At 41.4% G+C, this 13,949-nt stretch overlaps 1 protein-coding gene across 4 annotated transcripts in view; it reads right to left on the reverse strand.

Moving 5' to 3' along the window:
* Positions 1-13,949, reverse strand: part of mgmt (O-6-methylguanine-DNA methyltransferase) — a 434,918-nt gene that overhangs the window by 377,898 nt on the left and 43,071 nt on the right. For all 4 annotated transcript variants that reach the window (XM_055646685.1, XM_055646687.1, XM_055646684.1 and 1 more), the window contains exon 2: positions 9,322-9,369. In XM_055646685.1, coding sequence (XP_055502660.1) covers positions 9,322-9,354 — 33 coding nt within the window. In that variant the 5' untranslated portion in view covers positions 9,355-9,369. The remainder of the gene's footprint in view (positions 1-9,321; positions 9,370-13,949) is intronic.

The raw sequence follows: 13,949 nt of genomic DNA on the forward strand, positions 1-13,949 counted from the left end.
CCTGCCTTCTCCCCATAACCTCAGACTGGCTGTGTGGTCATTAAAATACAATACAATACAAAACCTTTACTAATCAAGAATATATCTAACTCTGCCTTAAACATATCCACTGACGGCCTCCACAGCATTCTGTGGCAAAGAATTCCACAGATTCACCACACTCTAAAGAAATTGCTCCTCATCTCTTTCCTAAAAGAACGTCCTTTAATTTTGAGGCTATGACCTCTAGTCCTAGACTCTCCCACCAGTGGAAACATTTTGTCCCACTTTTCAAAGACATCCACATCAGTCTTCAGCATAGGTCGATGGGCCTCTGTCCGTACTCAATGACTCCTCCACAACTCAAGTAAACCAGCCACTTGTTAAAGACGTAGAAACAAAGAACTGTTTATGCAAAAGATAGACACAAAGTGCTGGAGTAACTCAGTGGGTCAGGCATTATCTCTGGAGAAAAAGGATAGTTGACGTTTTGGGTCAGGACCCTTCTCCAGTCTGAAGAAGGATCCTGAACCTAAATGTCAGCTATCCTTTTTCTCCATTGAATTGAATTTCCTTTATTGTCATTCAGACCTTTCAGTCTGAACGAAATTTCGTGCCTGCAGTCATACATACAATAATACAATAATAGACAACAGAACAGACAGTAAGCACAAATTAACATCCACCACAGTGAGTCCACCAAGCACCTCCTCACTGTGATGGAGGCAAAAATCTTAGGGCAGCAGTCTCTTCCCTCCTCTTCTCCCTCTGCGCTGAGGCGATACCCCACCGGGCGATGGTAAATCAGTCCCGAGGCTCACCGAGCTCCGCAAACGGGCCGGTTCAAACACCGCGGCCCGGGGTGGTCGAAGCTGCCGCCCTCCAGTCCAGCGGACACAGCTGTTGACGACGTCGTCCACTGGCCCGCGGCCGAACCCCGGACTCAGGCCGCCGCCACCAGAACGCCGTCTCAGCCACCGGAGCACCGTTCCAGCCCCGAGCCGGGTCGCCCTCATGTGAGCGTCACAGCCCTGCGTCAGGCCGCCCTCACGGGAGCGCCGTTACCCTCGAGTTGGGCCGCCCCGACGGGAGCGCCGTTACCTTCGAGCTGGGCCGCCCCCACGGGAGCGCCGTTCCACCCTCGCGCTGGGCCACCCACACGGGAGCGTCTCAGCCCCTCGCCAGGCCGCCCTCACGGGAGCGTCACAGCCCCTCACGGGAGCGAGCCCAGGGCGTCCTGACAGGCTGCCTCCGGAGCCTCGAGGTCGCCAGCTTCGCCATTAGGCCTCAGCGCAGACGGAGGCAGAGAAGGGGGGTACGACAAACAAGTTGCATTCCCCCGAAGGGAGATACAGCAAGCCCCGTTTCAACCCCCCCCCCCCCACCACCACATAACCACAACCTAAAAAAACAAAAACTTCGCTAGACAAAACAAAAAAAACAACACAAAAGTAAAAACAAACAGACTGCAGGCGAGCCGCAGCCGTTCACCAGCACTGCCACTTCCGGAGATGTTTGCTGCCTGACCGGCCGAGTTACTCCAACACATTGTGTCGATCACTTGGTTAAGAACTTTGCGTTTCCTGCATATTGCCCTGCAGATTTGCATATTATTCTACAAGATTGGAAACTCGGACAAGCATACGTTTTGTATACATTACATCTTGTACAAGTATACATTATAAACCGATTGAGGACAGAATTGGGAAAAAATTCAAGCTGCCGAAACCTGTGCAAAGTATTGACAGTCCATACACTTGTGGTGATAGGGCAAGTCATGGTAACCTCGGAGATGCAAACTTGGAGCAGCAGCATTTGACCCCAGATCCGGGCACAGCAGAAATAAATAACAGCACATAACGATCATCACTGTCTACATCTAAATGTAGCTTTTATTTACCTTTTCTTTATCAATTTGCTTTCCAACATAGATCACTGCAGTCCCTCAGGTGTATGTCTATCACAGTTATTCCACCACCCCCCCTCCCCCCACCTCCAGCTCACCAATTTCCCCTGTAACTTATTATCCCCACATTCTCATAACCTGACCCCAGATTCTACCATTCACCTACACTGGGTAGTTTACATTGACCAAGTAAAATGTTTGCGCTCGGTCTGCCAAGGCCTACTGGTTCTCCCGGTTGCTAGCCATTTGAACTCCCCTTCCCATACTGAACTTTCCGTCTTGAACCTCCTCCATTTCCAGCGAGGCCTCAGGCAAATTGTTGGCACAGCACCTCATATTTTGCTTGGGTAGCTTACAAGCCAGCAGTATTCTCTAATATCAGGTAACGTCTGCATACACTCCCCTACCCTTCTCCTCTTATATTAAATTCCCCGATAAAATTATCGACGGTGATGAGTGAAATTGATCGACTGACTAAATGTGCCAGCACAACAACTTGCCTCTCAATGTCAGTAAGACCAAAGAACTGATTGTGGATTTTGGAGGAGGCAGGATGAGGACCCCACAAACCTGTCTATATCGATGGGATGAGGGTGGAGAGTCAAAAGCTTCAAATTCATGGGCGTGCATATTTCTGAAGATCTTTCTGAAGATGTTTGGGACAAAGACCCATCATTTATTTACTTGCCTCTGTACTCCACATTTATTTGCCTCTTATTTGCCTCTGTACTCGGGAAAGCAGCTACAACTCTCGCTCGCCTCACAACTCGAATGTGGACCAACCCAAAGCCGATAGTGAAGACAAAGCAGTCTACAACGCCTGTGTCAACAGCACGCTGCTGTATGGCAGTGAGACATGGACTACATATGCCAGGCAAGAGAGAAGACTCAACACCATCCACCTGAGAAGTATCCATCATATCCTGGGCATATCCTGTCAAGACAGTGTGTCCAACTCCGAGATCCTGTCTCACGCTGGCCTTCCCAGTATGTACACTCTAGTCAGGCAGCACAGCCTGCGGTGGCTGGGCCATGTCCACCGCATGGAGGATGGCCGTATTCCAAAAGACATCCTCTATGGAGAGCTGACATCTGGGAAGAGAACCATCGGCCGCCCCCAGCTACGTTACAAGGATGTCTGCAAGGGAGATATGAAGGCGCTCGACATCGACGTGGAGTCCTGGGAGAGCCTTGCAGCTGACCACACGAGGTGGAGAGGTACCCTGAACCAACATCTCAAAACGGGGGAAGAGAAACTGTTGAACGCAACGTCAGGCAAGCGGGCACGCAGAAAGGAGCGCAGCAACTTTAACAAACCAGAGACCACACACAAATGGGACCTTTGCGACAGAGACTGTCACTCACGCATTGGTTTCTTCAGCCACAAACGACGCTGCTCTAGCTGCGGTTTGGAGCAAGCAGCCAACAACTAGAATGCACCACCCATGGTCAGTCATTAACAAGAGGGGCCTACTACTCCACAATTTGAGATTTGTAATAGAAAAAAAACACATGTGGTTAAACTGCACATTGTCCGATTTTAATAAAGGCCATTTTTACTCATTTTGGTTTCACCATGTAGAAATTACAGCAGTGTTGATCCATAGTCCCCCCATTTCAGGGCACCATAATGTTTGGGACACGGCAATGTCATGTAAATTAAAGTAGTATTTTAGTATTTTGTTGCATATCCTTTGCATGCAATGACTGCTTGAAGTCTGCAATTCATGGACATCACCAGTTGCTGGGTGTCTTCTCTGGTGATGCTCTGCCAGGCCTGCAGTTTTTTCTTCAGCATATAAAAAGCATGCTCAATTGGGTTTAGATCGGGCGATTGACTTGACCACTCAAGAATTGACCACTTTTTTTGTTTTTAAAAACTCCTTTGTTGCTTAAGCAATATGTTTAACAATAATAATACATTTTATTTATGGGCGCCTTTCAAGAGTCTCAAGGACACCTTACAAAATTTAGTAACAGAATAAAAAACATGTAAGCAGAATGAAACAAAACAAAAAATAACGACAAAAAAATAAAAAATAATAATAAAGACATCAATACACAATTCAAAGACACAATTCAAAGACACAGTTCAAAGACACAGTTCAAAGACACAGTTCAAAGACACAGTTCAAAGAGAGAGCAGCGGCAGCTAATCGCGCCAGGGTTCACTCTCCCTTCCGGCAGCCATCTTGAAAACGGAACAAATTAAGAATCATTTAACATAGAAACATCCCCCCACAATGGTTACCATTATGAGGGAAGGCACAATGTCCAGTCCCCAACCCCAATTCACCCATAGTCGAGCCTATTGAGGCCTCCACAGTTGCCTCTACGGAGGCCCGATGTTCCAGGCCGTTCTCACCGGGTGATGTTGTTCCGGCGTCGGGAGAGTCCTCTCAGCGGCCTGGGACACCTGGAACGGCCGCTTCCTTACCAGAGACCACGGCTTCCAAAGCCGACAAGGCCGCGACGGTTGGAGCTCCACCACTGGCGATCTCATCGAGAGATCCCAGGCTCTCGATGTTGAAATCAGCGCCGCCACCCGCAGCTGGTCGCTCCACAAACCCGCAGCTCCGCGATGTTTTCCTCAGCGGTCTCAGCTCACCGGAGCTCCAGCGAGGCGATCCAGCTCGGCGACCCAGGCAAGGCATCGCCCGCTCCGTTCCGCGATAGCGCTCCAGCGCTGTGCCGCCACCGAAGCCGAAGGTACTGGGCGGTCCCCAACAGGAAACGGCGCTCCAGGCCCGCTGGTAGGCCGCGAGGACGGGTCGAAACTGCAGCCCGGAGAAAAGCTGCCTCTCCGACCACCTAGAAAGTAGTTTCCCCCTCCCTCCATATAAAAAAGTCTAGACCTCCTAAGACAAAAATACAAAACTCACTAAAAATTAAAGAAAAGAGTGAAAAAATGGACAGCTGCTAGCTAGCAGCCGTGCCCCAAGATGGCGCCCCCTCTCTGATTGGGATCATTGTCTTGCTGTAGAATGAACTGCTGGCCAATGAGTTTTGAGACATTTGTTTGAACTTGAGCAGATAGGATGTATCTATACACTTCAGAATTCATTATGCTACTATCATCAGCAGTTGTATCATCAATGAAGATAAGTGAGTCAGTACCTTCAGCAGCCATACATGCCCAGGCCATAACACCCCCACCACCGTGTTTCACAGATGAGGTTGTATTCTTTGGATCTTGGGCAGTTCCTTCTCTCCTCCATACTTTGCTTTTGCCATCACTCCGATATAAGTTAATCTTCATCTCATCTGTCCACAAGACCTTTTTCCAGAACTGTGGTTGCTCTTTTAAGTACTTCTTGGCAAACTGGCCATCCTATTTTTGCAGCAGCACAGTTGCCGAGAATGTTTATCGTGAGTGACCTTTGACAAATCCCATGATTCTTTGCATTTTTCGGAATACCGAACTCGCTCATAATTGTAAATGTACTGCAGTTGAGGACTAGTTTAAACAGAAACCTGTTTTGACACAGTAAATCTAGCTGAAAGGAAAGCAATCCATTAAGAGATTCTCATTAACTCATGATGCTTCAGCAGAACAGACATTATTATTTCTTTAAAAGTGGCTACTTGATGATAATATTGTGAGCACAGCTTTGAGAATCTGCATTTCCTGAAAGCACATAGACACTAATGAAAAAGTGCAACTAATCATGATATATCTAGAAACAAGGCTTTAAAGTGGAACAGTTAATATACCATTGTGGCATGCAAGGGTCCCAAAGTTCGATCATCCAGATGTGGAATGTACAATTTTGAGGTAAACAACCCAATTAAATTTGAGAAAATCTCAATTTATTTCATGCTATATGTGAAATTATTGACCTGCTTATTGCCACGTTTGCTCTCTCACACACTGAGTGTGTAACTATTTCATCTTGATCCTCAATATTATGCAAAATACATAATAGGCCTGTCACTGAAATTCTTGAGCTTATCCAGACTTTGCGCAGTTTGCAAAGCACTTCCATCGAACAGGGACCTCAATAGTTTGCTGCTTTTTTAATTATAAATTTACTTCCAGTTCTGCTGCTGGATTTCATAGCCTCATACTTATTGTTTTTTTATATAAAGCAACAGTGACAAATAAGGATGAATGCCTGGGTATTCAGATGGCACCAGAACCTTCCCTGGTACAGAGGGCAATGTTAAGAGGCATTCAGCTTGTGCATCTCTGACTCCTTCCAAACTCCCGCAATTTAGCCAATTGTTGTACATTGATGTTTCGTTTAGAGATACAGCGCACAAACAAGTCCTTCAGCCCACCGAGTCCGTGCAGAACAGCGATCCCTGCACGCCGACACTATCCTACACACACTAGGGACAAATTTTGACAATTTTACCAAGCCAATTAACCTACAAGCCTATGTGCCTTTGGAATGTGGGAGGAAACCGAAGATCTCGGAGAAAACCCACGCGGTCATGGGGAGAACGTACAAACTCCTTACAGACACAAGCGCCCGTGATAGGGATTGAACCTGGGTTCTGGCGCTATAAGGCAACAGCTCTACTGCTGTGCCTCTGTGCCACCCTTGTGTCAAATAGATCGTACGTTGTTCAACAGGGTTTCATCTTTCATTTTGTTTAACATTCAGCTGCACTGGAGCATAATGTGGCTGCCAAATTTTGGTGCAGATTTGTATTTTATAAAATACTAAAGGAAATAACAATGGCACCCAAAAGTCAGCTGGGCTTTCGACACAATGCCACAGCTAAAAGGGCATCATAAGGTTCCACTCCATCAAAATACGAAACCAATCACATAAAGAAAAAGGCAGCATGGAGGCAGTATACATACAGCATATTTGTATTTTAAGCTAATTTCAAATACCAGGATTGTCTGAAGGAGACTGCCCAATATACAGATTGATGTTGATAGACGAAGAGCATCTTAGTGAATGATATCTTCACATACACTGGAGGACATAAAGCAAGGAATATTCAGGTGCATATCTCTAGCACTTTTTTCTGCATCTTGGAATAGCCCTGGAAGGGAACAATGGTGTCTGATGTCCGGTAATTAGCCTATGAAGTGCAACCTATACTAAGATTTCTAATTCTTCTACAATTTCAAGCTGCTGTATTACTGTAAGAAAGGGAAACAAATTAGCGAAAGATGCTGCCAGTGATCCCAAAAAAATGAGGGAAATGATTTCCGATAAAAGCCCAAGCTGGCCACATAAGCAGCAGCATTTGCCAAAGCACTTTCACCCTACCACCCACTGTATTATCAAGGCAGAGTGTATATTCAGTTATCACACTCTTCACAGTCAGGAATCTGCACTCTCTACACAAACCTCACGATACGCAAAGTGTTAGTGACTTCTTATTATTCACCTTCATTCTCATATATGTGATTCTGAACATCCAATGTTCCATTATGAATGGTTAGTCCAGCCCTTTTCCTACACCAGACCATCAATTTTCCATGCTGCAAAATGGAAAACTCCTGCAGACAGCCGGTTGTATGAGCAGGAGTTCTACATGTGATTAAATAAAAGCCTACAAATGGTTTGCTCAGAGCAAGTGTCGTTTTGGAATGCTTGAATAACAGAAATCCGATCCTATTACAATGCCCTGACCCAATAGTTAACAATTAGCAAATTCATGCCATAAAAAACTAAATAATAGCCTAATGTGTACAATATTGAAATAACAATGTTAGAACTGTGATTAAAAAAAACCATATAGAAACAGTAGAATCACCCCAACACATATTTTTTTATTTTTAATAGTGATGGGGTGAAAATGTTTACCATTTTTATATTTCACACATAGTTCAATTGGTTGTATATCATTGAGACACTGGGCTCTTGCTTAAGTGCCAACCCCAAAGACTCAATCAGAACAAACTTTAAACCAATAGACACAAAATGCTGGAATAACTCAGTGGGTCAGGCAGCATCTCTGGAGAAAAGGAATAGGTGACGTTTCAGGTCGAGACCCTTCCCAAAACGTCACGTGTTCTTTTTCTCCAGAGATTCTGCCTGACCCACTGAGTTACTCCAGCATTTTGTGTCTATCTTCAGTGTAAACCAGCATCTGCAGTTCCTTCCTACACTCTAAACCAATACTCCAGTATGGTACAGAAAAGCCCTACACTATCAGATCGGCCATCCTTGGTAACCGCGCGTTTATCCACATTATACTGCATCTGCCACGCATCTGCCCACTCACCCTCAACATCTTAGTCATAATGTCAAAACGATAGATTATTTGATCAAAACAACATTATTGTCAGTGGGAGCTTGCTGTGCATAAGTATAATCCAGGATCAACACATCAAAATTAAAGCTTCAGAACTACCATGAGACACCATTCAAATACAAATCTCTATTTATTCAATTTGCCCAGAATCATTGAAATAATTTTATTTCAAAGTTGCACATCAATGTAACCCCCATTCATATAATTTACAAAATAGCTTGTCTATCTACACCACGGGACCTGTACTTTAAATAAAACCCATTAGTTGATTTGGATAGTAGTAATTATTTTTAAGCCATACTCTTCAAACTACACTTGATATGCAATTATAACAATTGGAACAATTTACTCCCCGCCCCATTAATATCATACAATACATAATCTACAAGGTGTTTACATCTCGCACACTATTTCATGGAAAGGTCACAATAAAAAATGATGTTGGGCTAAAATACCAGTAAAAGAAAAATAGATTCATCAAATGCTAAAATAGAATGATGGATGATTCAATGATTCAAGCAGTAAGAATTAACACACCTTAGAAATAAAGCGTGCAAATGGCTCTACAACTTCATGCAAGGGCCTCATAATGTTGATTTCACTCAGTAAATGCCATTTCATCCTGTGGTCTCGCTCACTCTCCATTCTCTATGCATTAATGGAAAAGACAGTGACCTGATTCTGTTTAAATGATTTTGATACATGAGTGCATCAAGGTATTTCTCCTCTGCTGCTATATATAAGCAGAAAATAAACCATTCTCTCTTGCTCATCTGTATCCCAGTGCAGCTTAGGCTAGCTAATATCTAAAAAGTACAGTACCTGAGTGACTTGATTTCTGCTTGATCATGGAAGAAGGTGTAATTCTACTGTGAACTCTAATTATTTGTGTTGTTTTATATTTTTTCTATAAGGGGCGGGGATGGGCGAGAAGCAGTAAAACTCAACATATGGAAGAATAGTGCTTCATCTTATTAATCTCTATTCAACAGAAGATAGATTTGTGATGGGGAAAGGTCCACTGATGCCTGTTACCAGCCATGACAGCGCTACAGAGATTTACAATGCAGCATCAATCTTGTCAACTAGATACCAAACAGTGACTGCTGGACACTGGGGAAAAGCACAATACTGCTATATTTGTGAACTCATTTGTAATGTTGTTGCTTTTTTGATTCATACTTGTATGTCAGGATATTTTCATTGGAACTCACTTTTTGATGAAGTCTCGCTGCCATGTTAACCATGTGAAGCAGTCTCCTCTGTAAAAGTAGAATGCAGAAGGCTGTTAGTAACAGATAAGAGATGCAGTATGCACCTTTATAAGCACCTGAGAACCAGTCTGTCAGTTTTACTATTTATTTCACATATGATAGTGATTTGGAATATGATTGCACAAATTGGACATTATGACTCTTAATGTTTAAGTATGAACTTCATGAACAGAAAAGAGAACATTACCAGCAAACAGGAATCCATGCGTATCAGAGGGCAACCATTGTATGTAATGTACTGAGAGCAACAGATGATTACTACTTTGATTTTCACAAAAAGCTTATTGGGAACACCCAAAAAAACCCTGCGTACATACTGACAAACATCAAAGGCTTATTGCACAGGGGAAGGATTGCCCTTTTCTCAATTGCAATGGAATCAACCTTCAGCCTAGTCTAATACTATTGAATGCAAAAGAATCAATAAAATAATTATTTACACAATTCTAAAAAATCCCACTTTTTAATATCAGTCAATTTCATATATTTTTTTAAAATATTCTATAAAATGATTTTGAAGCAAAATGTTAAAGTCTTTAATAAACATGGTACTAAATACACTTAAAGTAAACAAAACAAGAACGGTCTGTAATTGTTGTATAAGGACTAATATTGTCAATATAATGTAACGATGTTTTAATCACCTTTCCAACAACTTTTATAGGCCAAGAAAAACTATTGCTCCGGAAATTCCTTTCAGTCAAATATTGCTTTATTTTTGTAACGAATGAAACCAAAAGCAAAGGGCTACTTTTCCTTCCAGATAATGACTTTATCATAAAAATGATGCACGATGTTTGCTTAACAAATAAAAAAACAGCAGTAAAGTGAGAAGACAGGATTAGAGTTTCAGCAACGAGTTGTTTTAAGCTGCCAGAAGCTCTTGCCTATGTACTGTGGCATTTGCCTTGTAATTTCAAATAAACACTTATCATGTTACTGATTCAAGGTATTGTAAACCATATCTTTGTGTGAAATTGTATTAAAAACTGTACATTCAATTTTTGTAAAATGAAAAATTGGAAACCACTGAGTCAATCTGTTTTAATTGGGTTCCTATGGAATTGCCATACAACTACATTTTTCAATATACGGTCCCAAAGGTCCCATGCACACTTGTAAAATATAGTTCAAATAGCCTGAATTGTTTATACATTGCAACATTCACAGGCTACTCCATATAACGGCTTAACTATTAGCGGCAGGAGATGTTACCATACCAAATCATAATCTTTAACTGATCTATGTCACATTCATTCACAAGGGAAATATCACACAAGATGCATACTGTAAATGTCTATTTAAAACTGCCTTCAAATTCTATGATTTTCCTATCCCAATACAGTTAGCCTTAGCTTTGTCTAAGAATCATTCCTGTGAGAGAAAAGAAATCAACCCCTAATACTTTCCAAGCCATTTCGCTTCTCATATCGATTTCAAGGATAAACAGAATCAATCATTAATAATTACATTAAGAGCTGACCTGCAGGTTAATCATATTCCCTGTGCCTCTTACTATGGAATTAACAACAGACCTCCTAGGCTATGTTACCAATTGCTGAGAAACAATTTTTGATAATTGTCAGGAATTGATGCTCACAATTTGATTTAAAAGCAGCAAGTTTAGAGGGTTCACAGTTATCATAGCACATAATGTAACCTTAGAAACACCTAATTTAAGACTGTTTTTCACAAATTTGAGGAATTCTATAATTAATGCATGTTACTCATTAGATAAATACAGATCGATAATCTCAATCGAGTATAGAATGTACCAATTACAAAAAGGCTAACATTTATTTTTGAATAATCTGATCCAGTATCGAACAGTACAGCCGTGTTAATTCCCTTTAATTTCCAGTTACCATTCTTGGTTTGACTTCTAACATTTTTTTTTTGCTATAAATACTGAAAAATTCCTGTAGAAATATAAACCTACAAGTTTAATCTAAAGATGATATGTTCTTTACTTGCAGGCTAAATGAACATCAATGCACCAAAGTTAAATACAAATGAAAATCAGATACAAAATAAGTGTATTTTCCTTTCAGATCAGTCATATTTCTTTCCTTCCAACTTTTCCTTCCACAGATTAAATTTTCTAAAATAATAAAATTGGTTTAATTTTTTGTCACAAGAAATATATTATTTACAATCTTTGTCATACTAACTGTGTTTCTTTCTACCACATTCCAATAGCAAAGCCCTTAGTACTTACAAGGGAGAGCAATTACTGTAAACATGGTAATATTTGTCAATCTGCATCAATTCTGTTTGAGTGCCTTTCCATTTATCATCTCAACAGAGCATTAAAGATTTTTATAAGCATCTATCATGCCGCATTAGAAATATGAACTCCTTATTGAATATTTATTTGATTACGTGTCTCAATGTTGAAATTTTTGATCTTAACACATGACATGAAGTTGCATTCCAATTATCAAAAATGCCAAATGATGAGTACCACCAAAAGCAATTCAAAATAATGTGATGTCTTTCTAAACACAACTCTTAACATAATGTGTTATGTAATTAAAATGTACTCTAAACTAGCAACAAATCAAATATATCTCCACGAGATCAAATAAACCAAAAATTCTAAAAATGCATGTGTGACTTTTTCAGTATTGTCATGTTTATCTTTCTAATTTTAAATATTTATGCCTGAAATCTTAATCAGGCATTATGATTCAGAAATCCCATTGGCCTTTATCTAAAAGGATATTAGGTCAACCTGCAATGGAAATAGTTGGTGTTATCTCTAATTCTTTGGAGCCATTTTAAAAAAATATTCATAAAATGTTAAAGCTTTGGATGAAATGCTAAATATAGAATGCATTTCAAGAAACATACAAGTTCAACTAAAATGGGAAGGCATTACTGCACAAGAATAGCAGACACATTCACGCTTGGAGACCATGCCTCCGATCACCAACAAAACAGAGTAAATTCTGTTTCTCAGCTAAGGCAAAATAAAATGGAGAAAGCATTAACAGCAAAATAAAGTACAACGGGAAACTAGATTCACTTTCAGTTTTTAGTCACTTCACTTAGTTAGATGAAGTGAACAAAATACTCCAACATATTCACGTTAATTCAATAAAAGAGAAAATATAGACAGCTTAATAATAATCTTCCATCAAAATGCTACCATCAGATTGCTTCCATGATTTTTGTTTATTTTCACCAGCAGATTTTGTAGTTTTAGTTTTTTAATAATGTCCGTATCCTTTAAACAATGAACAAAAGGAACCTACTGCAGTGCTGCCAACTCTCACGCATTGAGCGTGAGAATCACGCATTTCGCCAAATTCTCACGCTCTCACGCTGATCACAAATTTCTCTGTCGTGAGAAATTCTGTGATCAACAAAAATTTCAAAACTCATATCAACTGCTTGGGCCGTGGATGTTGGGAGAGCCGGGGCTGAAGTAGGGATGGAAGCTTAAGCAGTGGCAGGGGATAGATGCGGACGGGGATGTGAGTGTTTGCTGGGCTGGCGAGTAGCTCGCTGCATGGAGCAGCCTCATTGCAAGAGTCCCAGTCGGAGGCGTCGGAGGTGTCGGAAGCGTTGCGCCGCTGCCGTGAAAATCTCTGTACCGAATTTGCCCAGGTGACCGGTTCTGCTTGCTTGCTAGATTTTCACTTAATGTAACTGCAGGAATAATGTTCCCGATGTTGGGGGAGTTCAGAACCATGGGTCACAATTTATGAATAAAGGGTAGGCCAGTTAGGACTGAGATGAGGACAAACTTTCTTCACGCAGAGAGTTGTGAATCTGTGGAATTCTCTGCCATAGTAAGCAATGGAGGTCAATTCATTGGATGTTTTAAAGAGAGAGTTACATTTAGCTCTTGGGGCTAGCAAAATCAAGGGATATGGGGAAAAAATACAGGAAAGAGGTACCGATTTTAGATGAACAGCCATGATCATATTGAATGGCAGTGCTGGCTCAAAGGGCCAAATGGCCTATTCCTGCACCTATTTTCTATGTTTCTATGCTTGAATATATGGCATTAAAACTCGACCACTTGATTTTGAAGCATTTATGCATGGTGGAGGTATAATGTAGTCATAGTGATACAGCGTGTAAACAGGCTCTTCAGCGCAATTTGCCCACACCCACCAACATGTCCCAGCTACACTACCTGCTATTGGTCCATATCCGGAATTTCCAGGGGCATGGGATAAATGTAATATTAAAATGACATGAATGTGTCAGGGTGTCTGCCACAACATACAGCCATGATAACCCATTATTTGCTTTAGTTAAATATTGGGAAGGTAGCACTATTGTCATTTGCCACTCAACTATTATGTTTGTTTACCTCACTGACTATTTCTAACCTCCCCCCCATTCCTTTGACAGGTTGAATAGAAATGTCCCCAATATCGTTGTTTTATTAATTGAACACGTAGATGGACATCCTCAAGGAGTGTAATCAGATGGAAACTAATTCAGATGCAATGTTTAAGAGCTTGTTCAAAGAAGGGGCATATTTTAAAGGAGCGCCAGAGATACTTGCAGGGGAATGAGTGAGGTGGTTATTATTTGTCTTTAGTTTTAGC

The sequence above is a fragment of the Leucoraja erinacea genome, chromosome 15 (assembly GCF_028641065.1).
Source record: "Leucoraja erinacea ecotype New England chromosome 15, Leri_hhj_1, whole genome shotgun sequence".
In the NCBI taxonomy this organism is placed as follows: Eukaryota; Metazoa; Chordata; class Chondrichthyes; order Rajiformes; family Rajidae; genus Leucoraja; species Leucoraja erinaceus.